The sequence below is a fragment of the Capsella rubella genome, unplaced genomic scaffold, assembly GCF_000375325.1.
Source record: "Capsella rubella cultivar Monte Gargano unplaced genomic scaffold, Caprub1_0 scaffold_6, whole genome shotgun sequence".
Taxonomy (NCBI): Eukaryota; Viridiplantae; Streptophyta; class Magnoliopsida; order Brassicales; family Brassicaceae; genus Capsella; species Capsella rubella.
This window is the reverse complement of record NW_006238918.1, coordinates 4,101,593-4,127,521: the sequence shown is the minus strand read 5'-3', so window position 1 is coordinate 4,127,521 and position 25,929 is coordinate 4,101,593. Positions and strand designations below refer to the sequence as shown.

Here is a 25,929-nt window from a genome sequence, read left to right as displayed (position 1 = left end):
ATTAGTCAACCCACAATTTCAAAGGAGAAACAGATAGTGTAATACTAGACTCTTTCCTCTTAAGCAACGAGGAGCTTCTCATTCTCTCAATTTGTCATCTCTCAAGGGAACCCATCTAGTGAGAATCGATATGCTGTAGCTTTATAAACTAAAAACAGCTTTGCTGGGACTAAGACATATCATCAAGAAACTAATGGTTTCTGGTCTCAAATCTCAACCTCTAAATTAAATGCTTTGTCTAAGACTTCACCCAATTTGGTACTTGCATATTTTAGAGTTGAAGAGAATTACAAATTCCAAATTGGAAAATTCAGTCAAAAACTTTGCTATATTAGAACTGAAGTGAGTTTCAAACTAACAAATTAGCGACAAAGAACTCAATACAAGATTGTTCTCATTGAGAAATATCTTAAAACAGATACAAGTTGATTACAGTTTGCTCTATTTTTGCTTTCTTTTTTTTTTTTTTTTTTTTTATAAGAGTTTTCGCTCTGTTTTTCCGTTTTTTTTTACATTACAATGTCACAGTCCAAACTTCTTAGGCCTGAGGTAAGTGGTGCCTTTTTTCATGCCAGGACCTGAAACCTGTTGCTGCTGCTTTGCCCTTTTCCTTTTCTCTCTCTCTTTGCTTCTCAACTCCGACTCCGCCTGATCTCTTCTCAGTTTCTCCATCTCTTCCTCCATCGCTGTTTTCTCTTCCTTCTGCTTCTTCTTATGCTCCAACATCGATGTATCTGAGTCTTTGACCGAGAAGAACATAGGCCCTAACTCAGCTAGCCAATGTGGCTCAACCGATGTAGCACACTGCATGTACTCCTTAGTGGTCAAGATCAGTTCATGATACACCACATAATCCGGTGTGTATCCTAGACCGTACAGCGCACTGCTAGGGTGCAAATGGCAAGGCATCCCGGTTCTACAGTTCACATACTCTCCAACACCTTTTAATCTAGCTGAGTTGTGGAAATACGCTGAACAGATGGCTTTTCTCACAATATCCCAATCCGGTCCACACGACGTAAGTGGTATCTTTAGTTGCTTGAGGATATCCAGAAGCTGGGATCTGACCTCTCTAGCTTTTCTCAGACCTTTGACTTGTAGGTAATGGTCATTGCACCAGTCTCCTCTATAGTCATGCTCTTTCCACTGCTGGTATACATTCAGTAGCGTTAAATGATCTGATTCTGGTACAAAAAATTTCTCCCTTGCAGCGTCACTCTCTTCTGCTCTTTCTTTAGGTCTGAAGAACACTGAAGGTACTGAAAGCATCGACACGATAGTCAGAACCTCGTTTATGCAATCAAGCCGTTCACCCATTAAGAGCATCTTTGCAAGAGGTGGATCCAGTGGGAACTCCACCATCTTCCACCCAAGATCGGTTAATCCTCCAACATTGCTAAGGGCACCCAACACCCAAAGCTGGTACATAGAATTGAGGATGTTCTCTTGTGGAGGTGGATCCATAAAATCAAAATCTAACAAGTTGTCTATTTTCAACGACTTCAACAACAACACAACGTTACCCAGATTTGTTCGCTGAATCTCTGGCACAGGGCTTGGCAACATCTCATTCAAATAAGCACTCTCAGTATACAGCCTGTAACATGATCCCGGCCCTGTCCTTCCAGCTCTCCCTGCACGCTGATCAGAGGCTGCACGACTTATTGGGAAAACTTGCAGAGCATCCATACCCATTCTAGGATTGAAAACCTTCATCTTTCCGTACCCCGTGTCAATCACATAATATATTCCATCGACTGTCAATGATGTTTCAGCAATATTGGTGGCAACAATGCATTTACGGGCTCCATCTTCTGGTTTCTGGAAAATTTTTGCTTGCAAGTCAGCGGGTAGCTGAGAGTATATTGGGAGAATAAGTAGGTTTGTGATTTCTCTGCTAGAGGATGCAACGAGCTGTTCCATTCTCTCCTTAAGTGAAAAGCACGCTGCTTCAATCTCATCTTGCCCAGTCATAAAGATGAGAATGTCCCCAGGTGGGCTCGTTATGTGAATCGTCATTGCCTGTTTAACAGCAGCTTCAACATAGTCTTCACAAGGAGTTTTAGAATAGAGAATGTTAACAGGGAAAGTCCGTCCAGGAATGTTGAATATAGGAACACTGCATTACCAAAGCAAAAACACTGTCATATAAGAATTCAATCTTTAGATTCTAAACTGGTTTATGTGAAGGATGGTGATAACCTACCTCCCAAAGAAATTGGAAAATTTTTGAGCATTAAGGGTTGCTGAAGTGACTATCAGCTTGAAATCACGACGCCGAGCCACAACTTTTTTCAGTATTCCGAAAAGGACGTCAGTATTGAGTGACCTTTCATGCGCCTCATCCATCACCACCACACTATACAGAATGCACAATGGGAATTAGCACATCATTCTACTTAACCTAGTTTATAAAGCATGATCTATCAGAGGTAAGAGGTTGGAGCAGACATACCGATACTTGTCCAAGTCGGAATCTTTGAGGGTCTCCCTCAGTAGCACTCCATCAGTCATGTACTACAATTAAAGAAGTAATATGGAGTGTCAGATAAAAAATGTGTTTTAAGGAAGTGCTGATGCTAAAAGCATGATAATCTGGCCAATTAACCAGAAACATCACAAATAAGCAAAACGTAGTTCATCACTTGAGAACACCTTACCTTGATAACAGTGTTTGGACCAGTTACATCTTCAAAACGAATTGCGTATCCCACTTTATCACCCAACTCTGTTTCCATCTCTTCACTAACTCTCTTTGCAACACTCATGGCTGCTACTCGCCTTGGTTGGGTACAACCTACTATACCATTTATAGTATACCCGTCCTCATGAAGATACTAACAAAAATAAACAGATTACGTCAGTGTGTAATAGTTTCATAACTACGCATTGCAACATGGATTCCTAGAAAGCCGAAGTAAGGGAGAGCAACCTGTGTAAGTTGAGTTGTCTTTCCTGAGCCAGTTTCGCCAACCACCACTATCACCTGGTTTTCTCTAATTACCTAGAGAATACAGTAAAAAGCAGATGAGCTTAACGAGCGGATAAAATTCAAAAAAGTAACCCCCTGAGGTTTCCAAATAATAATACATAATGAAATCCAATTATCAAGGCCCTCAAAAGGAAAGACCACTAACCTGCAAAAGTTCATCTCTTACAGAAAATATGGGAAGGTACTGTCGTTGCTCTGCCATGGTCTTTGACATCGCAAAATCACTTACAGCTTCTCCCTTCTTCATATGTTGTGCAAATTTAGCCTCACCTTTAAAATCTACTTCACCTTCATCACCAACTACAGCAGTATCGGCATCAATCTGCAAGATAATCACAGAGTCACAATTTGTCCAACAACCACATTATCAATAAAGAACCAAAACCATTCGGGCATTACCTGCTCAGCTGATTTTTCAACACCAAGAATATTACCAAGATTAGAACCCGCAAGCTCCCAGAATCGCTGTCGTGATTTATGCATACTTTGTTTCTCCCGAATTTCTTTGACAAGACCTGACCCTTTTCGTGAAATTATAGCCATGTCTGATGTGGGATCCTTTACAGGCATTACTGGCTCCGCTTGCTTTGTGAAAACGACTCTTCCATCAAGGAAAGGAGGCTTTGTATCTGCAATTACCCAAAGATAACATGTTACCTTCTATGTTACATATACTACTCTTTAACCTCGTTTTATAGTTAATTTAGAGCTATTGTAGTAGTCTTCATACCATGTACAAGAAGAATTGCTTTCCGTTCTTCTTCACTATCAAACTCAGTCTGCACTTCTGTGCCTCTTACTGCTCCAGATCTGAGAAGCTGGCGGTCTTCCCACTGAGCATTATCCGCATTAAGCTGAGAATATTTTTTACTCTGAGCGAGTGACATTTTGCTGCCGTCCCTCCTCACCTGCATTACCAATATTAGAGAGCATTCAATATATGAAATATTACATTTCTAAGCAGCAAACGTCAGAATGCCCGGAAAAAAAGATTGGTGCATTGAACAAGGAGCTTTATGTGAAATGGCTAGTCAGATCACCTATTATCTGACCTTACATAATCAAAACGACATAATTTGATTGATTAAGAGCAGTAAAAGGAGATAAAGATTAACGCTTCAGCCAGAATGAGATTAAACAGGAAAATTTATTGAAAAAGGACAAAGGAAAGCCTAGCCATAAATAGGAGATCAGATATAAGCCGTGTCAAAAAAAATGGTAAACAAAGTGTGCAGAGTCCGTATAGATGAATACCAGTCTCTTTGCCAGCTCAGCTTCCTTCTTCTGTAGCGAGGCATCATCTCCAAGAAAAAAGGATGCACTGTCCGCATCAAACAGTGAGTTCCCTTCGTCTGTATCATACCTGTGAAATGACAATCATCTGGTTAATACAAGCTTTATAGAATATAGAGACGGTTCGACAATTAACATAAAGAGTGAGACTTTGCTCTCAGTTCATAAACGTTGTTGATTCACCAATGTTTAATTTCCTGCCTCTGAAAAAGTAATACTAACCATGCAAGATCTGAGTGATATTCCATTTCCTGACGCATTGTTTCTGTGATCTCATGTTTAAATTCTTCAGCTCCTTGCGATCTATCCTCATCTGGATGCCCCTATAGAAGACATAACAACATGTAGCACAAGTATTATTCAACCAAACAATTTTCTTAATAAAGATAACCATAATGCTCATCAATATTCTTCAAGCAAGCCTCACATGGATTCTTAAACCATGGGGAAACAAAAGGAAAATTCAAATGTATCTAATAACAAGTGATATGACCATGGGTGCACAATGCCAATTAAGAATACATACCTCATGTGTTTGATCACCTTCCCTGGAGTGTGCAACTTGATTGGATCTTCCACCATACCTAGAGCTTGCGGATCTGATAGATGATCCAGACGCCCGAATTGGAACCGGAGAAGGTGCACCAATATCCCACGGGGAAGCAGAAGACACTGCGTGAGAATAAACACATGTTTATTACTAATAAATTCCTTGTTACTCTTTACCCGTAGTTGAAAATAAAATAAAACCAAATTACAAATATAAAAATTCAAACAGAACATACTGGTTGAACGTGGTGTATCCAGCCAGGGGGAGGCTATACGAGCATCAGGTGAAGCTGCAGCTAACATGGGTGATGGAGAAGGCTGATGTCGCTTGCTGTAACTAGAGTCTCTATCTCCGTGAGGACTATCTTCCCACTCCCATTTTCCATCATCCCAGTCTGATCTACCTGCACTCCATTAAAAAGGCCCAATAAGTGTTGTGTTGTGACACTCATCATGCTTCTGGGAACAAAAGATTTGAACATAGACACATTTGTAAGGAGATGTTGTGACATTAATGTTAATAAGCTCACAAATTGACAGTTTGAAGAGCTTCTACAATCTCTTACATACCTGGAGTCCTCCTATCACTGTTGTATCTTCCACGCTTTTCTCCATGGTAGTCTCGGTTAGCTTGGCGATGAGACTCCCTCCCTCGGTAGTGATCCATCTCACCGTAAGAGTTTCTCTGTCTTAACCGCGGAGTTTCACTTCTGTCATGCCTACGTTCATCTCGATGTCTATTGTATTCGTCTCTCTCATATCTAGAATTACTAGATAAGTTCCTGGGAGTCATGGAAACCTTCATTTCAACAGGTGAAAAAGATATCAGAATACTAAAACTCAAATTCCAAGTACTTTTATTAACCATTTATGTAAGTAGGAACGATAGATAACCCTAGGCAAAATAATGATTTGTTATTTAGATGGAAATGACTTACATCTGAAGTTGCAGCATTCTCTGTAGTCACGGTACTTTCTGCAATACAAAGAATTAAATAAATCTCATAAGTCGTAAGCACAAGGGTTACGAAAAATTGAGTGAAGTGGTATTCCCAACATCATACTTATGCTCACAAAGAGTGATCCGAAGAAATTATAAGGCAAATTTACTCTTTTCCAGTATTCTTCTAGGTGTGAACATGGTTTCCACACATGATAACTTGGTAAGGATGCTAAATGCATGATTACATCAATTAATGGATTCACATGGAAATTTCTGTAATCTAGAGCTTGAGTGAGTGGTCAAACTACATAGTCATGAGATAAAAAAAACATACCTTCTGTAGTCTCAGATCTTGAAGACTTCTCTCTATATCGTCTGCTGGAATGGTTATGTTGAGTGGTTTCAGCTCCATGATCTACTCCTGATACATCAGATTTATCCTCTTCATCCAAAGATGATGTAACAGATATTGTTGACTTCTTTGGGACCTTAAACTCCCCCTGAGACTTGGCATTCTCCCTTTTCTCAATTGCCCTTACATCCAAACCTACAATATGTATATATGAAAGGTTAATATAGGGTTCCAAAACGATTAAGCTGGATGCTTCAGACAATTGGATTGCAAAGAAGTGTACAAATTACAGCTCATACCTAAACGGGACTTTCTCTCAGGAGCTGTAAAGGTCAATTTATCCTTCGGAGGGAGACCACCACCGGTTTCTTTCTCAGTTTCTGACGTGTCACTAGTTTTGAATGGATCAACCTATATCAAAAACAATACAATTATTACTCCTTAGATCACACATATAACCAAATTCTTCAACCTAAAAAAAATCCGAAATTTTCAAAATTAACAAAGTCCAATTTACTTATTGAAACTTACCCCCATTGCCTCAGTGGACGAATTCGTCGATTTCAGCTCAAAACTCTATACTCACAGAACAAAACCAAATATTTTGTCCCGGAAAATTAACTACAGCTTCGTCGTTGGTTCTGCTCGGCGAGACAACGACTTCCCTAGTTTCTTAGGGCTTCGATTCCTTCAACTCATCTGAGTGATCCCAGAAGCTTTTTCTAAAATTTTCAAATCGTATCAGCGTGGAAGAGCTTCTTTGTTATCTATCTCGTCAGAGTCGCGATATATGGGAATGGGAGCCTAGCTACACGATCGGAAAAAAGGATCCCCGCCGGTTAGGTTACACACGCTTAACGCGATTCATTACGCGCGTGGGACTTATTAATATAAGTTTTGAATCACTTATCCATGTTTAGCATAAATGGGCCGATTCAAATTTTACACATGGGCCTTTACCCATGTAAAGAAAAATAAAAGCCTAAAGTTTGGCGAGAAACGTTCCCGAACCCTTTTAGCGTGTAAATTCAAAGAATTTGCTGATAATCAATGGAATCTGATGAATAGAGAGCGAGAAGATACCTTAGGACTGAGCAGAGCTTGTAATACAGAAAAACCCACAAATCAACACAAATAACAATCACTGGAAATCCAACACCGTAACACAAACGATAATCAAACGAAGTTCATTAAACTCGGTAAGATTACTCACTGGCCCTTACGAGAAGAGAAACCCAGTGATCTCAGATTCGGATTACAGAGAAGAAGAAGAGTCTAGAAAAATATCAAATGCGATAATGATAAGAATGAGCTAAACATTGCTCTTTTAAGCTAGCTCCAACGCTTCTAACGGCCAAGGGAATCTTTTAATCGCCACTATCCACGTGTTGCTTGCGATCTTTACTTGAGCTGCTACTTGCCATCGCACGTGTAGGGTCACACGTGTGGTTCTGCCATTTAACTGTATCAAATCTCCCTCCTCTGCAGAACCTTGACCACAAGGTTGATTAGGCTGTGAAGTCAGGGAACTTCTTCTGAACATCAAACAGAAATTCCCAAGTAGCCTCTTCTAGTGGTTCATGCAGCCATTTGATCAGCACCTTGGTAACCGCTTTGCCTTGACGATTCACCATCTTTCGTTCCAGAATTCGTTCGGGTTCTTTTTCAAACACATCAGGTAAAACAGAAGGAAGCTGAGAAGAGATGGGAACATTACCAACCAGCACCTTCAACTGAGAGACATGAAACACATGATGAATATGAGTTCCCGCAGGTAGTTCCAGCTTGTAAGCCGCTTCCCCAATTCTGTCCACAATTTTGTAAGGACCATAAAACTTAGGAGCGAGCTTCTGGTTAGCTCTGCAAACAACAGAGTTCTGGCGATAGGGTTGGAGCTTAAGATATGCATATTCCCCGACTTCAAAATCACGTTCAGTGCGAGATTGATCCGCAAACTGCTTCATTCGGTGCTGTGCACGCATCAAATGAAATTTAAGAAGCAGAATCATGTTTTCTCGTTCCTGTAATGATCGGGCAACAACCGCAACCTTAGTTTCACCAGGCAGATAAGGAAGATGCACCGGTGGAGCTTGACCAAATACAGCTTCATAGGGCGTCATGCGTATAGCAGTATGGTAGTTGGTATTATACCAGTATTCAGCCAGGGACAACCACTTGCTCCACAGGTGAGGTTGAGCATGGCACATACAACGGAGATAAGTCTCCAAACATCTATTCACCACCTCAGTCTGACCATCACTCTGTGGATGGTAGGCAGACGACATCTTCAGAGCTACTCCTTGTAGTGCGAAGAACTCTTTCCAGAATTCACTAGTAAAGACTGTATCTCTATCACTTACAATGGAGTTAGGACAGCCATGGTGTTTGAAAACATTGTCCAGATAAGCCTGAGCCACACTAAGAGCGCTGTAGGGATGGGAGAGGGCGATGAAATGTGCTGCTTTACTCAAGCGATCGACCACCACCATAATGACAGACTTGCCTGCAGATACTGGGAGACCATCAATGAAATCCATTGAAACATCACTCCAAAGTGTCTCTGGAATGGGTAGTGGCTGGAGGAGACCAGGGGAAGCTGCATTGTCAGGTTTACATTGTTGGCAGACATGACAGCTGCGGATGTAAGTTTGGATATCTGCAGCCATTCCCTTCCAATAGAAAATGCCTTTAACTCTTTGATGAGTAACATCTCGACCTGAATGACCTCCCACACCCGAACAGTGCAACCATTCCAGAATAGGATCTCGAAGCTTGCTATCAGAAGGAACAACAATCTTACTCTTCCTCCTTAAGATGCCTTGGGACCAGGAATAATGTTTCTTGGGAGAGCTGTAATGAGAGCTTGAACTGCAGGATCTGTTGCATAAGCTGCTTGAATCTCCTTCAACAAGTCGCATTCAATAACAGTCATAGCCATGTGTAGAACTTCAGAACCCTCGACTCGAGATAAGGCATCAGCCACCAAGTTTTCTTTCCCTTGTTTGTATTGAATCTCATAGTCAAACTCCAATAACTTAGGAAGCCATTGTTGTTGAATTGGTGTATTGAGACGTTGTTCCAGCAGGTATTTCAAACTCCTTTGATCAGTCTTGATGATAAAATGGGCTAGAAGCAAATAGTGACGCCATTTTTGAACGGCAAATATAACAGCAAGAAGTTCCTTTTCATAAATAGATAAGTGAAGCTGCTTTCCCTTTAATTGTCTGCTAATGTAAGATAAAGGATGGCCATCTTGCATCAAGACTGCACCAATACCATGACCACATGCATCAGTTTCCACCACAAAGGTCTTGTCAAATAAGGGTAAGACCAACACAGGTGCTTGACAGAGAGCCAGTTTGAGATTATCAAAAGTTTCCTGAGAGGTAGCAGTCCACTGAAATGCATCTGTCTTTGTCAAGGCATGCAGTGGGCTGGCAATAACACCAAAGTTTTGAACAAAACGCCTGTAGTAACCAGCTAACCCCAAGAACCCCCTTAGCTGTTTCAGATTAGTAGGAGTTGGCCATTCTGCAACTGCTTTAACTTTGGCTGGATCAGTTGCAACCCCTTCAGCACTAATAAAATGCCCCAAATATTCTACCCTTGTGACTGCAAAGGCACATTTGCTCATCTTGGCAAATAAACTCTCTGTCTTCATTACTGCAAAAACTAACTGAAGATGCTTCACATGATCTTCAAGAGAGGTGCTGTAGATGAGAATGTCATCGAAAAAGATCAAAACAAACTTCCTCAGAAACGGATTAAAGACTGAATTCATCAAACTTTGAAACGTTGCTGGAGCATTAGTAAGGCCAAAAGGCATGACTAAGTACTCATAGTGACCACTATGAGTTTTGAAAGCTGTTTTAGAGATATCCTCCTGCTGCATTCTAACTTGGTGATAGCCAGCTCTTAAATCAATTTTAGAAAATATCTGAGACCCTCCCAATTCATCAAGCAAGTCTTCAATCAAGGGAATAGGGAATCTGTCTTTCACAGTAATACTGTTAAGTTCTCTGTAATCCACACATAACCTCCAAGTTCCATCTTTCTTTTTGACAAGAACCACTGGAGAAGCATAAGGACTAGAACTTGGTTGAATTGTACCTGCAGTGAGCATACTCTCCACGATAGTGTCAATCTCATTCTTCTGGTGTAAAGCATAGCGATAGGGTCTTTGATTCACTGGATTTGCACCCTCCAAAAGCAATATCTTGTGGTCGTGATCCTTGCGGAATGGGGGCAAACTGCTTGGTTCAGCAAATACATCTGGAAACTCATGTATGACATTGGCAATAACTGATGGAGGTTCTTCAACGACAGCCAAGGCATTGACTTGAATAAGCTCCTGCGTATCTTCTTCAGTTACTGTATTAACACAAATCATAGAAACTTGGACTTCCTCTTCAGTAAGTTTCTGCAATTTTTGTGCTTTCACATCTCGAACATATCCATTGTGAATTCCATACAACAACACCCTCTTGTTTTGCCACATAAAACTCATCTCCTGTTTCTTGAATTCCCATGATATCCTTCCCAATGTTTCAAGCCATTGTACTCCCAATACCATATCACAACCTTGTAGGGGAATTAACAACACGTCAGAGTGAAAGAATGTAGTGCGCAACCGCCATTGAAATCCCTCAATTTTACCCTGAACCCCCAACTTACGACCGTCCGCCACAGATACCCTTGTCAGACCAGAAACCTTAACTTCACACCCCAACTTAGCTGCCACCTTAGGGTCCACAAAGTTATGAGTCGAGCCAGAATCTAAAAGGATATAGATAGGCTTCTTCCCATATAAGCCCTTAACCCGCATTGTTTTGTAATCGGAAATACCGGAGACTGCATTAACAGAAACCCGAGGCATCTCTTTATCCTCTTGCTCTGACTCCTCCCATTCAACACCTTCACCTTCTGAGAGACCTTCATCCACCTCCAAACTAAACAGTTGTGTCTTCTTGTGAGTTTGATAATGTTCTGGGGTGAACTTCTCATCACACCAGTAGCATAAACCCTTAGCTCTTCGATCACTCATCTCCTCCCTGCTAAGGAACTTCTTAGGAGCGCCTTCATTGTTTTTAGGACCAGAACGATTTGCCACAACCCCAGTCTCTCTCGGCATTGGTAGCACCCCTCTAGATCCCTGACCAGCAGAACCACCTCGAGGAGTAGTCCAATTGTGAACAACAGGTTTTCGTGGATGAGCTTTCTCATACAACCTTCCCAATTTGAAACATTGACGAATACTCTGTGGCTCAAACATCTTGACATGCATTTGAGTATCAGTCCGTAACCCTGCCAAGTATAAACTCACCAAATATTCCTCAGACAAATTCACCCTTATCTTAATCAATTCAAACTTGCGATGATAATCCACAATACCATCTGTTTCATGAAGCTGCTTAAGCTCTGCCATAGGTTCATCATTGTCATCTTCAAACTGCTCTCTTAACAGCTTAACATACCCCACCCAATCATACAATACATCAAGACCAATACCAGATTGAACAAAGGAATGGTGCCACACTGAAGCATGACCATCAAAATGAATCGCAGCCATCTTAACCTTCATTTCATTAGGAGTAAAATCCACACCAAAAAACTCCTCCACCTTAAATAACCATTCATGAATCCTGCTACCATCAAAACGAGGAAAATCGATTTTACCCAAACGAGTAAGGTTCCCATACAGATAAGGAGCGTCCGATCGGTGGTGCTCCGTACGAGCTGGTTCCGATTTGACTACCACAGGTGGATCGGGATAATTAGATCGTATCTCCAAGGAAGACGTCGATGCTGGTGTACTTCCTGGTGATAACTGTGAACCCTCTCCCCCAGATTTAGTCGATCGTTGAAACGCTTCAAACATTTCCGCCATATGCTTGAGCATCTTCTGACTTTGGTTCGCGACGATCTCCTCCAACCGTGAAATACGAGAATCGGTCGTCTCTGCTTCCACCGCCTGAGTCTTCCCCTCCGCAGCCTGCGATCGTGTTTCAACCCCCATGATTCGAGAATCGTATGGCTCTGATACCTTTAATACAGAAAAACCCACAAATCAACACAAATAACAATCACTGGAAATCCAACACCGTAACACAAACGATAATCAAACGAAGTTCATTAAACTCGGTAAGATTACTCACTGGCCCTCACGAGGAGAGAAACCCAGTGATCTCAGATTCGGATTACAGAGAAGAAGAAGAGTCTAGAAAAATATCAAATGCGATAATGATAAGAATGAGCTAAACATTGCTCTTTTAAGCTAGCTCCAACGCTTCTAACGGCCAAGGGAATCTTTTAATCGCCACTATCCACGTGTTGCTTGCGATCTTTACTTGAGCTGCTACTTGCCATCGCACGTGTAGGGTCACACGTGTGGTTCTGCCATTTAACTGTATCAGCTTGTGAGATCGCGAAATCGGATTAGGGTTTCGAATTCTCTGATTGGAAGAGGAACGATACAATATTTGAGTTTCGCTCGAGTCAAAGATAGATATGTAGTGAAGGAGACTGGATACGGTTGATCTAAATTGGGCTTTGTTTTGATGGGCCTATAATTTTTTTGGTCCTAATGGGCTTTGTTGAGATAAAGAAAGAGCCTTAAATCTTGTTAAACAAAACGGTAAAACCATTGTTTAACGTCAAAAAAAAAACGGTGAAAGAAATAAAAAAATTGAAAAGTAATGCCGACGAGTCATATGAGGTCAAAGAAGCTATTCAAGTTTTTAGAAAACCGCTGACACTTTTATTTTATTGGAATCTTCTACTTTTTTGAAATTCCAAATTCTCTTACAAAAATACCCTTCGTTTCAGATGTATTTACCTTTTTTTGTTTCATCCAAGACAAAACCTACATTGCATCAGTTCAAAATTTGGTGGTGTTACTGTAATTAAATGGAAAACAGAGCCTTATTGTGGACACGAACTTCGAAAGTGTCCTTTTTTAAAAGGAAAATTTCCTTTTTTTTTTTTTTGGGTTTTCCATTAAATTTTAAAGCGGTGCTAAGAAAAGGAAGATAAAAGAAGAAAAACACAAAAAACATTCACTGAGGCTCATGTGTGTCTCTCTCTCTCTCTCTCACTTTGCGTACTTAGCAGCTAAGTAGCTTAAAGTTGTGGCTGGCTCCTTTGCTCCGTCATTGTTTAGGGTTTCTGGATCTCTCTGTATGTTTCTTTCAATGTCGCATCACTTCTGTTTAATCTTCTTTGTCTATGTTGTTGTTGTCTAATGAGTTTTGTTTGTTTCGATCGAGGAGGCTGAGGGAACTTACGAAACGGCTTGACCTGGAGGTTTTAGTGTAGAAGGAATGTCGGCTTCGAGAGGAGGTCCTGATCAAGGACCGTCACAGCCTCAGCAGCGGCGGATCATTCGAACTCAGACCGCTGGTAATCTTGGAGAGTCATTCGATAGTGAAGTTGTTCCTTCATCGCTTGTTGAGATTGCCCCCATTCTTCGTGTTGCCAATGAGGTTGAATCTAGTAACCCCAGGGTTGCCTATCTCTGTAAGCTCTTCTGACTACCCCATTCCCCACTTTGTTTTAGTTTTGCTATGTAATTTGTTGTTTCATCTGCTTTTGGTTCTGCTCCTCCCTTAGGTCGTTTTTATGCATTTGAGAAAGCTCATAGATTGGATCCCACCTCCAGTGGAAGAGGTGTTCGCCAGTTTAAAACTGCACTTCTACAGCGTCTTGAAAGAGTGAGCATTCTTATCGCCCTGCTTGATTCCTGCATGTGGTAGATGATATTTGTAGGAAGAACTCTGCTTGATTCTCTCTGACAAATTCTGCTTTTCCGTTTCATTTCAGGAACATGATCCAACTCTGATGGGGAGGGTTAAGAAGAGTGATGCCCGTGAAATGCAAAGCTTTTATCAACATTACTATAAGAAGTATATTCAAGCTTTGCACAATGCCGCAGATAAGGCTGACCGGTATGTCTAACCTACTTGCAATGTCTTTGTTCCCACTCTATTACGCTATTTAGTGTTCTAATCTGTGTTTGAGAGCACCAAATTCCCTAACTGATGCTTTACAATCTATTGATTTTCAGTGCTCAGCTGACAAAAGCATACCAAACTGCCAATGTTTTGTTTGAGGTGTTGAGGGCTGTTAATTTGACACAGTCTATTGAGGTTGACCGGGAGGTAATGCAACTTTTTAGTCCTATCTTGTTTTAGTAATTTTCCCTTAAAACATTTATCATTTCCATCTCTTGTGCAATGTGGCAATGAAGTATAATGTTTTCAGATTCTGGAAGCTCAAGACAAGGTCGCAGAAAAGACACAGTTGTATGTCCCCTATAACATCCTACCTCTTGATCCTGATAGTGCAAATCAAGCGATTATGAGATATCCTGAGGTTAGTCCTCTTTTTGTTCTACTGTGGCCACTGTTATATATTTTTAACATGTTATCAGCAGGTAATGTAATCTTTGCTACAGATCCAAGCCGCTGTTCTTGCTCTCCGTAACACTAGAGGTCTTCCTTGGCCAGAAGGTCACAAGAAAAAGAAAGATGAAGACATGCTTGATTGGCTTCTAGAAATGTTTGGATTTCAGGTAACTTTTCTAGTTCAGTGATCCTTTCAATTTTGAATAATCTTTTGTTGAGAGTAATCTAAAAATTCCTGAAAGATAATGCAGCTAATTTTAGGATCACTCGATCGTATTACTTGCTACCATGCATTTATTCATGTGTTGTTACTGTTCTGCAGAAAGACAATGTGGCTAATCAAAGGGAGCATCTGATCTTATTACTTGCTAATGTACATATAAGACAATTTCCTAAGCCTGATCAGCAGCCAAAGGTTTGTACTTCAATCTTTCCATTGTTAGAAGACCACTTTTATGTAGGTTTGGTGTGTCCATGCATATAAACAAACAATTTCATCGTTTAGTTGGTCTTGTTTCATAGTGTTTTTTCTTTCTTTTTTGACTTAATTCACTTTTCCTTTTCCAAACGAGGGGGTTTCTTTGGAGTATGGTTTTTTTTCCATGGAATATATATGCAACTGCATACTACTGTGACCATAATATTTGATAATGTACTATCGATTTACCCGTTTGTTTGTTCTCATTATTAACCACTTTGCTCTCACAGCTGGATGATCAAGCATTGACAGAAGTGATGAAGAAGCTTTTCAAGAACTATAAGAAATGGTGCAAATACCTTGGTCGAAAGAGTAGTCTTTGGTAAGGGAATTGTAGACATCTATGCTCGATTATGTATAGTTTCTGCAGGAGTAGCTTAGAATATGATCATAAAAAGAAATTTTAGGAACTGACTCGAAAAATATTTTATTCAGAAGCAACTAAGGGTTTCTGTGTATTTTTCATGAGCAGGAATTAAGTTTCTTGTTTGTGGCTAAATGTTTTTGCAAACTCTGGTGTCGAGCATATGTTTTAATGTATGCTTTGCTTGTAGGTTGCCAACTATACAGCAGGAAATGCAACAGCGCAAGCTATTGTATATGGCCCTGTATCTTCTAATCTGGGGTGAAGCAGCGAACTTGAGATTCATGCCGGAGTGTCTCTGCTACATTTATCATCATGTAAGTTTCTTTGTGCAAGTCTTCCATAGTATGTGCGTGATTCTTGTTTTTTTATGCTTTTCCGCCAGTGCTAATATTATGCTTTACTGTCAAACTTTATCATTGAAAGTTTTAATTCTTTTGTTGTTTGTATTTTGCTAAGAAGCTAATAACTTGCAAGCACACTAATAAATTTTTATCGTGTCTTTTTTTTTTGAGGCAAAAGATGTGTATATGTGCTTGATGAGAAAATGTCGATTGATATTGTTTTCCTTACAAAATTAGCATTTTAGTACAGATGGTTACAGTGCTTGATTTTGATAATACACTGATTTTTTCGCTATGCATTCCTAAATGTGTTGTTTATATTTTTCGTACTCCATTTCATGCTTCTGCAGATGGCATTTGAACTCTATGGTATGCTGGCTGGGAATGTTAGTCCTATGACTGGGGAAAATGTGAAGCCAGCTTATGGAGGCGAGGAAGATGCATTCTTGAGGAAAGTTGTGACTCCAATCTATGAAGTGATTCAGATGGTAGAGCTTTTCCTTTTGCTTTTAGCATCTTTGCTTGTTAGTATTCTTACTTACGTAATTGTACCATTCACAGGAGGCTCAAAGAAGCAAAAAAGGGAAGTCTAAGCACTCGCAGTGGAGGAACTACGATGATTTGAATGAATACTTTTGGTGATATTTTATCTACCTGCTTTCACGCAATCGTAAAGGTCTTCATGATTGGTTTTTATGATAATTATATATGGTTTTTTCATTGCAGGTCAGTTGATTGCTTTCGGTTAGGATGGCCAATGCGAGCTGATGCTGATTTCTTTTGTCTGCCTGTTGCTGTACCCAATACAGAAAAAGACGGGGTATACATTAACTACAGATCTTCTCTGTTCTTATCTACATATATTTTTTCTTACGGGAATCTGCTACACTGATCTAGGAACTCTAATCTCTTCCTGTTGAATTTTGTCTATCAGATAATGACTACCACTTATTGCCATATTTTTTGTCCTGCTTTTGTTATCATATATCACAGGATAACAGCAAGCCTACTGTTTCCAAGGATAGATGGGTGGGGAAAGTTTATTTTGTTGAGATTCGTTCCTTCTGGCATGTCTTCAGAAGTTTCGATCGAATGTGGAGCTTCTATATTTTGTGCCTTCAGGTATTACTATCATCTAATTGTCACTATCCCTCTTTGGAGCTGATGTATTCAAGAAATGAATATTTTCACAAACAATGACCTTGATGATGATTTTTGGAAGGCCATGATTATTATGGCCTGGGATGGCGGACAACCAAGTTCAGTCTTTGGGGCTGCTGTATTCAAGAAAATTCTGAGCGTGTTTATCACAGCTGCAATAATGAAGCTTGGACAAGGTTGGTTAATGTCATTGTTATCATACTTTCATAAGTTTAATTGAGTGACAAAAGCTCATCTTCCAGAACGATTTCTGCAGCTGTTCTTGATGTGATCCTTAATTTCAAGGCTCATCGAAGTATGACACTACATGTTAAACTAAGATACATTCTGAAAGTGGTCTCTGCTGCTGCCTGGGTTATTATTCTTCCAGTTACATACGCCTACAGCTGGAAAGATCCTCCCGCATTTGCCAGAACTATCAAGAGTTGGTTTGGGAATGCCATGCACTCACCTTCACTATTTATAATAGCTGTTGTTTTCTATCTGTCGCCTAATATGCTCGCGGGTGTAATGTTTCTTTTCCCCCTTCTACGACGGTTTCTTGAGAGGTCGAACTATAGAATTGTAATGCTAATGATGTGGTGGTCTCAGGTATTTCATCTCTTCACTCAGTTGGTGTTCTTGCATGAAAAAACTAATGACAAAAGAAAAAACTCATAATGTGATTTGTTGCTGATGTGACTAATCAACCGTGATTTCTTTTTTTCACCTTGCAGCCTAGACTCTATGTTGGCAGAGGAATGCATGAGAGCGCATTTTCCCTCTTCAAGTAGGGGTTCTGCTTGTGAAATATGCATCATTGGATTTTAGTATAAGCTTGAGTCCTCTGTTCACTTATCTCTCTCTACCTTTTTCTTGCGTAGATATACCATGTTCTGGGTTTTGCTTATTGCCACAAAGCTGGCATTCAGTTACTATATCGAGGTATGTGTTTCTTGTATTAGTTCTGGTAATTATTAACTTCTTGATCTGGGAATAGTAAGATTAGTGATGTGATATGGAAACAATAGTTTTGGGATTGTACCATGATTGCTACAATTCTTGGAGTCTGATAAATTGGCAATGCTTACAGATCAAGCCTTTAGTTGCCCCAACGCAAGACATTATGAAGGCCCGTGTGACTAATTTTCAGTGGCATGAGTTCTTTCCTCGTGGTAATGCATATTTCACATACACTACATGATTACTGGAATGAATATTTATTAATTTTCTCTCTCACCATTTCTACCTTATTTGTGCAGCTAAAAACAATATTGGTGTCGTTATCGCCCTCTGGGCCCCTATTATTCTGGTAAGCATGGTCACGTAGGACATGTCCTCTCCTGCTTTGTGCTGTTGCTAATATTGATCTCTGCTCCATCTTGCTGCAGGTATATTTCATGGATAGTCAGATTTGGTATGCTATTTTCTCCACAATATTTGGAGGTATTTATGGTGCATTCCGCCGCCTTGGAGAGGTATGCTGATTTTTAAAATAATCTTAGTGAAGCTGAGTTTTTTACATTGAACTTGAGGTTTGCCTTGTAATTTTCATTGATGATCTCTAAATCCTTACCTTTTCATTTGTTACAGATTCGTACACTGGGAATGCTTAGATCACGGTTTGAATCACTCCCCGGAGCTTTTAATGACCGCTTAATTCCTGATGGAACGAACCAGAAAAAGAAGAAGGGATTAAGGGCTACTTTATCTCATAACTTTACGGAGGATAAGGTTCGTTGAACCCAAGTGAACTGCTATGATGTACGATTCTTCTCATTGATTGCTTGTACTAAATGCTTATTCCAGGTACCTGTCAACAAAGAGAAAGAGGCTGCGAGATTTGCGCAGTTGTGGAACACAATAATCAGTAGTTTTAGAGAGGAAGATCTTATTAATGATAGGTAAGTTTTGAAATTTGTATGCCATATATCTAGCTGAAAGAGACTGGGACTCAAAATTTTAAACTAATGTTCTGCATTTGGACTTTTCATAGGGAGATGGATCTGTTGCTTGTTCCATACTGGGCTGACCGTGATCTGGATCTCATACAGTGGCCTCCCTTCTTATTGGCTAGCAAGGTTTGCTCTTACAGAAATACATTATAATTAATCTCTAGGATTCTCTGATTTTTTATTTTGGCATATGATTTTGATGTTTGGCTGTAGATACCGATAGCATTGGATATGGCAAAAGACAGTAATGGGAAGGACAGAGAGCTCAAGAAGAGGATTGAGAGTGACACTTACATGAAATGTGCTGTCCGTGAGTGCTATGCTTCATTCAAGAATATCATAAAATATGTGGTTCAGGGAAACCGTGAAAAAGAGTAAGTTTCGTTAAGTTATTGGAACCATAACGTCTAAGTACATTTCTATTCCTGATTTTGATAATTTCAACTTTGCAACATACCATACTATATTACGGCCAACTTATATCTTTGGTACTCAGGGTGATAGAGATCATATTTGCCGAGGTTGACAAACATATAGATATTGAGGATCTGATTCAAGAATACAAGATGAGTGCTCTGCCTAGCCTCTATGATCACTTTGTCAAGCTAATAAAATATTTGGTAAATGTTCTTCCTGTGGTACTGTTTCCTTTTTAGTTTTAATTTTTACAGAATTATTTTTATATGGTCCAATATCTTCGTTTTCTTATGCCATGTAGCTAGACAATAAGGAGGAAGATAGAGATCACGTTGTAATTCTCTTCCAAGACATGCTGGAAGTTGTAACAAGAGACATTATGATGGAGGATTACAATATATCTAGGTTGGCAACTTTCTATCACTACATCTCTGTAGCTTGGCTTGGCTAAGTAAAATCTTATATCTTTAATTGTCTCTGTAGTTTGGTAGATTCGAGTCATGGTGGCACTTGGCATGGGGGAATGATCCCTCTCGAACAACAATATCAGCTGTTTGCATCCTCAGGCGCCATTAGATTTCCTATTGAACCAGTAACAGAAGCTTGGAAAGAGAAGGTTTTGCCACATTGGGTTACACTTAAGTTCTATTTCTTCAGTCTTTATATGATTTGCTCTCAAAAGTTGAATGCCTGTATGTGCAGATCAAACGAATATACCTTCTGTTGACTACTAAAGAGTCTGCTATGGATGTCCCCTCTAACTTAGAAGCAAGAAGGCGGATCTCTTTCTTCTCAAATTCGTTGTTCATGGACATGCCTATGGCACCTAAAGTTCGCAACATGCTATCATTTTCGTAAGCCTATCTGGAGCTACTTTGAATTTATATGCTCACATTCTGTTGGGAGATGATTGACTCTTGCCCTAAATTTCCAGCTAAACACATTGTGTGGAGTTGATAGTTTCCTCAAGTTTGTTGCTTATGATGACAGATATAATATTTAGAACTGTTGTACAATATCGTGATATCAATTGCTACTTATTTAATTGAAGTATGGTTGCTTTGTAGTTTCTCGTAACTGAACTGGCTGGGTAGGTTTGTTATGTACAATGATTGGCTTTTATTCACGTATTTCGTAACTAAACTAGTAGGGTTTTTTTCCCTTTGCAATTCTTATTGTAGTGTTTTGACTCCATATTACACTGAAGAGGTCCTCTTCTCCTTGCGTGACCTGGAAACGCCAAATGAAGATGGGGTTTCAATCATCTTTTACCTACAGAAGATTTTTCCAGGTGATTTTGGCTTATATGCTGTTAACTGTAACCTAAATTCTGGATTTACGTCTATCTGACCTCTTATCTTTAGATGAATGGAACAATTTTCTGGAGCGGGTGAAATGCTCGAGTGAAGAGGAACTTAAGGAGTCTGATGAATTGGAGGAGGAACTTCGTTTATGGGCTTCATATAGGGGTCAGACTCTGACTAGAACTGGTATGCTCTTTTGGTTAATTTCCTTTCCAGTGAAAAATTAAGATGAATACATTGGACCTGTTGTTAATCTTTTGATATTTTGGCAGTAAGAGGAATGATGTATTATAGAAAAGCATTGGAGCTTCAGGCATTCCTAGATATGGCTATGCATGAAGGTATTCTTCTCTAATTTATATTATATGGCGAAGGGCATAAATAAATTCATACAACCGACTGTTGATGCTGACCCTTTCTAAAACTTGCTTCTTTAGATTTGATGGAAGGTTACAAGGCTGTAGAACTAAATTCAGAGAACAATTCAAGAGGTGAAAGATCACTCTGGGCACAGTGTCAAGCTGTTGCGGACATGAAGTTTACATATGTTGTATCATGTCAACAATATGGTATCCATAAACGATCTGGTGATCCTCGTGCGCAGGATATATTGAGGCTTATGACGAGGTGTGCAGAACAATCCTATTTTCTTGTCATTTGTTAACTTGTTTGAACTTATGGCTTTGCTTACAATTGGCAGATACCCTTCTCTCCGTGTTGCATACATTGATGAGGTGGAAGAACCAGTGAAAGACAAGCCAACGAAAGGGAACCAGAAAGTGTATTATTCTGTATTGGTAAAGGTGCCTAAGTCTACTGATCATTCTAGCCTAGCACAGAATCTGGACCAGGTAATGCAAAGCAATCTAACACTTGTTTCAAGTTGTTGATTCTGCAATTTGTTATGTCGTTGAATATATTCGTGTTAGATAAGCCCGTCCAGAAGGTGCTGCTAATGCTGAAATTTTTACTGATTTTCTTAGTAAAAGCTGAATAATGTATTGTATAAATTTTAGTTAAATGGCTACCTAATGGCATACACCTTTGATAATTCGTATACTTTCTGCCTCTAGAAAACATACATCTTGTGCCACATTTATTTTTACTTTTATATTTGCTATGTCATGTTCATTTTATCCATGTTTTTCTTTATTCTTACATGGACATGTTTAATAAAATTTCTCTGCCTTCTAGGTTATCTATAGGATTAAGCTTCCTGGACCTGCTATTCTTGGAGAGGGAAAGCCAGAAAACCAGAATCATGCTATCATTTTTTCTCGTGGAGAAGGTTTACAGACAATCGATATGAATCAGGTATGCACTTGTTCTTCTTCTTTTCTTTAACACTTGAGTATTATTGAAACTGCGAATAGAGTACAAAAGCCGGAAGAAAACCAGAGACAGAGCCTGCAAATTCCAATTAACTAACAAAGCCAGCGAGTTCATTGAACTCCTGGAAGCAAAGATGCCATTTATTATAAAGTATCTTACTATGCCAATTTTATTCAGGATAATTACATGGAAGAAGCGTTAAAAATGAGGAATTTGCTTCAAGAATTTCTTACAAAGCATGACGGTGTTAGGCATCCATCCATTCTTGGACTTAGGGAACATATATTTACTGGATCGTGAGTCTTTTAGCATTTCCATCTGTTTTACGGATTTCCTTATTAGCTCAATGAAATTTGGTTATCTCTAAGAACAATTTGTATTTGCACTTGGCAGTGTTTCCTCTCTTGCTTGGTTTATGTCAAATCAAGAGACTAGTTTTGTCACCATTGGTCAGAGATTACTGGCAAACCCTTTGAGGTAAGTTTGTTTTCTGATATCAACTGTAATGATGATTGCACATGATTTTCTTTGCTATCATTCCCATATTAGAATTCATTGTTCTCTTGCTCCTATATAGGGTTCGTTTCCATTATGGTCATCCAGATGTGTTTGATAGATTGTTTCATCTAACAAGAGGTGGTGTTAGCAAAGCATCCAAGGTTATCAACCTCAGTGAAGACATATTTGCAGGTATATTCTACTCTTGCGTAGGACTATCTGTGTCTCTCATCGACTCTTAACTGAAGTCCTCGCTGATGGATTTTGTACTTTTTTTGTATCGAGCAGGATTCAATTCTACACTTCGTGAAGGAAATGTTACCCATCATGAATACATACAAGTTGGTAAAGGAAGAGATGTCGGTCTAAACCAGATCTCTATGTTTGAGGCCAAGATTGCTAATGGCAATGGAGAGCAGACATTAAGTCGGGATATTTACAGGCTTGGACACCGTTTCGACTTTTTCCGAATGATGTCTTGTTACTTCACCACTGTTGGCTTTTACTTCAGCACCCTGGTATTCACAATTTCGTTCTGTTTTTGTTAAGCCAAGCATCACACAGCTAGTTCGGATCTGATTCATTGTCTACTATTTTTACAGATTACTGTTCTCACTGTCTATATCTTCCTCTATGGACGCCTCTATCTTGTTTTGAGTGGGCTCGAACAAGGTTTAAGTACACAGAAAGGCATCCGAGACAATACACCTTTGCAAATAGCTCTTGCTTCACAGTCATTTGTTCAGATTGGTGTCCTGATGGCTTTACCTATGCTTATGGAAATTGGATTAGAGAGGGGTTTTAGGACTGCCTTGAGTGAATTTGTGCTGATGCAGCTTCAGTTGGCGCCTGTGTTCTTTACGTTTTCTCTTGGGACAAAGACTCACTACTATGGAAGGACGTTACTTCATGGTGGGGCCAAGTACAGGTCCACGGGGAGAGGGTTTGTCGTCTTTCACGCCAAATTTGCTGATAATTATAGACTGTATTCCAGGAGCCATTTTGTAAAGGGGCTTGAGATGATGCTGCTACTCGTTGTGTATCAAATTTTCGGAAGTGCTTACAGAGGCGTCCTTGCATATCTTTTGATCACCATATCTATGTGGTTCATGGTCGGGACTTGGCTTTTTGCTCCCTTCCTCTTCAATCCTTCGGGTTTTGAATGGCAGAAAATTGTTGATGATTGGACTGATTGGAATAAATGGATAAATAACATTGGAGGTATTGGTGTTCCGGCAGAAAAAAGTTGGGAATCTTGGTGGGAGGAAGAGCAAGAACATCTCCGACATTCCGGAAAGCGTGGTATAATTGTTGAGATTTTATTAGCCCTGCGGTTCTTTATCTATCAATACGGGCTTGTTTATCATCTCACGATTACAGAGAAGACTAAAAACTTTCTGGTATGTAACATTTGATGTTGGTATTTTCTTATTTCATCACTTCTTGATGTTGGCATTTTTCTTATTCAATCACTAAATCTCTTCTCAACACAGGTTTACGGAGTATCATGGCTTGTGATTTTCTTGATATTGTTTGTGATGAAGGTAGGATTACTTAACATATCAATCTCTCGATAGTTTCTCTAACATCATGGTCAATGATTATACTTATGTATTGCTTGCTTGTTTTTCTCAGACTGTATCGGTTGGAAGGCGGAAATTCAGCGCTAGTTTTCAGCTGATGTTCCGGTTGATAAAGGGGCTAATATTCATGACATTTATCGCAATTATTGTGATATTGATCACACTAGCTCACATGACGATACAAGACATAATTGTGTGTATCCTTGCCTTTATGCCCACAGGTTGGGGGATGCTCTTGGTAAGTAAAAAAAGAAGAAGCTTTTTGGTAGTGAGTCTAATTAGAAAGAATTGCTGTGTGTTTTGGGATTGACACAAGGCAACAATTGGTGTGTTTGTGTTGTTGCAGATTGCGCAAGCTTGTAAACCGGTGGTTCATAGAGCAGGATTCTGGGGATCAGTGAGGACACTGGCTCGTGGTTACGAGATAGTGATGGGACTATTGCTGTTCACGCCAGTGGCGTTCCTGGCATGGTTTCCATTTGTGTCGGAGTTCCAAACGCGTATGCTCTTTAATCAAGCTTTCAGTAGAGGTCTTCAGATCTCTCGTATCCTTGGAGGACACAGGAAAGATCGCTCTTCTCGAAACAAGGAATGATTCATCTATTCATTGTAATGCAGGCGATGTTAATGTATCCCTCTTTATAATCTTCTTGTTGGTACAAGTAGCTACTCGTATGGATTGACACTAGTGTTAGTTAATGTAACTTAGTTCTCGGCATATCGCTCTCTTAGGTGAACATTGTAGTAGTCCTGTATCATGTAGTGACTGTTTAGTTTATTCAGATCATCATCAAATCCTATCATTCCCATAGATCAAGTAATTAACCAGAAATCAAAATCAATACTTTTCTTCTGTTTGATTACTAATTGATTCAATATCATATGAATACGTGAAATAGCAGAGAGGAGCGACTTCAGCAAGTAACAGTTTTTGCTTGACTTGCAAGACACAGAGAAAATACCAAAGGTTTCAAAATATTCTAGCCCAGCTTGGATTTCGTTGATGGGTCGAAAAGGGAAGCCCACGAAGGAGAAACCCATTTAGTTTCGTAAAATCCGAAAATTGGCGGGAAATTGGCGAAAGAAACGTGGCGGGCGTAACAGGCTCCACGAGGCAGACGTACGAGGATGATAATTTTTTTTTTTTTTTTGTGTGTGTGTGTTTGTCTGGTTCGTTCCAGCCTGTAAACGGTAACCTCTGTGTCCGTACAGATTAAAGCTCATCCGGGAAATAAGAACAATGACAATGACTGATCTGCCCATCAAAACAGTAAAAAACGAGGGCAAAACCGGAACTTACTCCTTATTAGACGACGACACACCTCTCTCGTCGTTGTCACTCTTGTCGACTCTTTCTTTTTACCAGAAAGAGGTCTTTTTTTTTTTTTTTTGAAATGGCGGCGATGAAATACAAAGGAAGCGTTTTTATCATAATAGTCATCTTCCTTCTTCTTCTTCTTCCTTCTACACTACTTGCTCGCTCTTCTTCTACGAAATGTAAGTCATTTTTATCTTTATAACATTCTCATCGTTTGGTTATATAAACATGATGATGAATCCTCTCTGTTCTTCTTTCTTTAAAGCCTTCTTTTGGCTAGGAGAAACACAAGATATGAAAGCCACGAAAAAGGTAACATTTTTTTCTTCACAAACAAACATATCTAAAGCGACTCTGTTTTGAATTAATTAGTGAATGAACAACAATGGATTTCCAAAAAGAAGGAATCTTTTTGTTTTCTAGCTTTAAACTTTGGATATATATACGTTTGTATCCTTTTATTCATGATTTTGGGAAAACAGGGGAAGGAGATGGATGGAGGAAGAGGAACTGAAGTTGAAGAAAGACAAGTTCCGACTGGATCCGACCCTCTCCATCATAACCACATTCCTTTTGCTCCATAGAGAGATCCATTCCAGCTTTATATTATTATATTTCTTCTGGCTCTTACTACATCTTCTGGCTTTCACATTGTTGACATATTA

General features: G+C 39.6%; 3 protein-coding genes across 3 annotated transcripts; 2 read left to right on the top strand and 1 right to left on the bottom strand.

Moving 5' to 3' along the window:
• Positions 1-309: 309 nt before the first annotated feature.
• On the bottom strand, positions 310-6,970 carry LOC17881626 (pre-mRNA-splicing factor ATP-dependent RNA helicase DEAH7). Its single transcript, XM_023780264.1, has 17 exons — positions 6,661-6,970; positions 6,429-6,540; positions 6,112-6,324; positions 5,773-5,810; positions 5,405-5,633; positions 5,071-5,238; positions 4,812-4,957; positions 4,508-4,608; positions 4,247-4,355; positions 3,723-3,900; positions 3,392-3,621; positions 3,138-3,314; positions 2,933-3,004; positions 2,661-2,837; positions 2,456-2,517; positions 2,207-2,359; positions 310-2,119 (listed from the first exon to the last, which is right to left on the bottom strand). Exons 1-17 carry the CDS (start codon positions 6,664-6,666, stop codon positions 523-525), a joined length of 3,768 nt encoding a protein of 1,255 aa, XP_023636032.1. The 5' UTR covers positions 6,667-6,970; the 3' UTR covers positions 310-522.
• A 6,225-nt stretch (positions 6,971-13,195) lies between these two features.
• LOC111830198 (callose synthase 3) lies at positions 13,196-24,757 on the top strand. The gene is made up of 43 exons (XM_023781731.1): positions 13,196-13,305; positions 13,398-13,644; positions 13,738-13,838; positions 13,948-14,072; positions 14,192-14,285; positions 14,389-14,499; positions 14,582-14,698; positions 14,854-14,946; positions 15,240-15,331; positions 15,564-15,690; positions 16,068-16,205; positions 16,279-16,355; positions 16,444-16,537; positions 16,711-16,839; positions 16,940-17,054; positions 17,135-17,469; positions 17,595-17,647; positions 17,742-17,802; positions 17,951-18,032; positions 18,120-18,169; positions 18,249-18,335; positions 18,451-18,591; positions 18,667-18,761; positions 18,854-18,938; positions 19,026-19,186; positions 19,309-19,432; positions 19,531-19,634; positions 19,713-19,845; positions 19,932-20,083; positions 20,411-20,520; positions 20,594-20,719; positions 20,806-20,874; positions 20,971-21,160; positions 21,234-21,384; positions 21,728-21,847; positions 22,043-22,161; positions 22,259-22,342; positions 22,443-22,555; positions 22,652-22,881; positions 22,966-23,763; positions 23,857-23,907; positions 23,999-24,184; positions 24,293-24,757. The coding sequence occupies exons 2-43, from the start codon at positions 13,449-13,451 to the stop codon at positions 24,539-24,541; spliced, it is 5,868 nt and encodes a 1,955-aa protein (XP_023637499.1). The 5' UTR covers positions 13,196-13,305; positions 13,398-13,448; the 3' UTR covers positions 24,542-24,757.
• A 583-nt stretch (positions 24,758-25,340) lies between these two features.
• Positions 25,341-25,924, top strand: LOC17882059 (CLAVATA3/ESR (CLE)-related protein 40). Its single transcript, XM_006289304.2, has 3 exons — positions 25,341-25,443; positions 25,530-25,576; positions 25,747-25,924. The coding sequence occupies exons 1-3, from the start codon at positions 25,341-25,343 to the stop codon at positions 25,846-25,848; spliced, it is 252 nt and encodes an 83-aa protein (XP_006289366.1). The 3' UTR covers positions 25,849-25,924.
• The last annotated feature ends 5 nt before the right edge of the window (positions 25,925-25,929 follow it).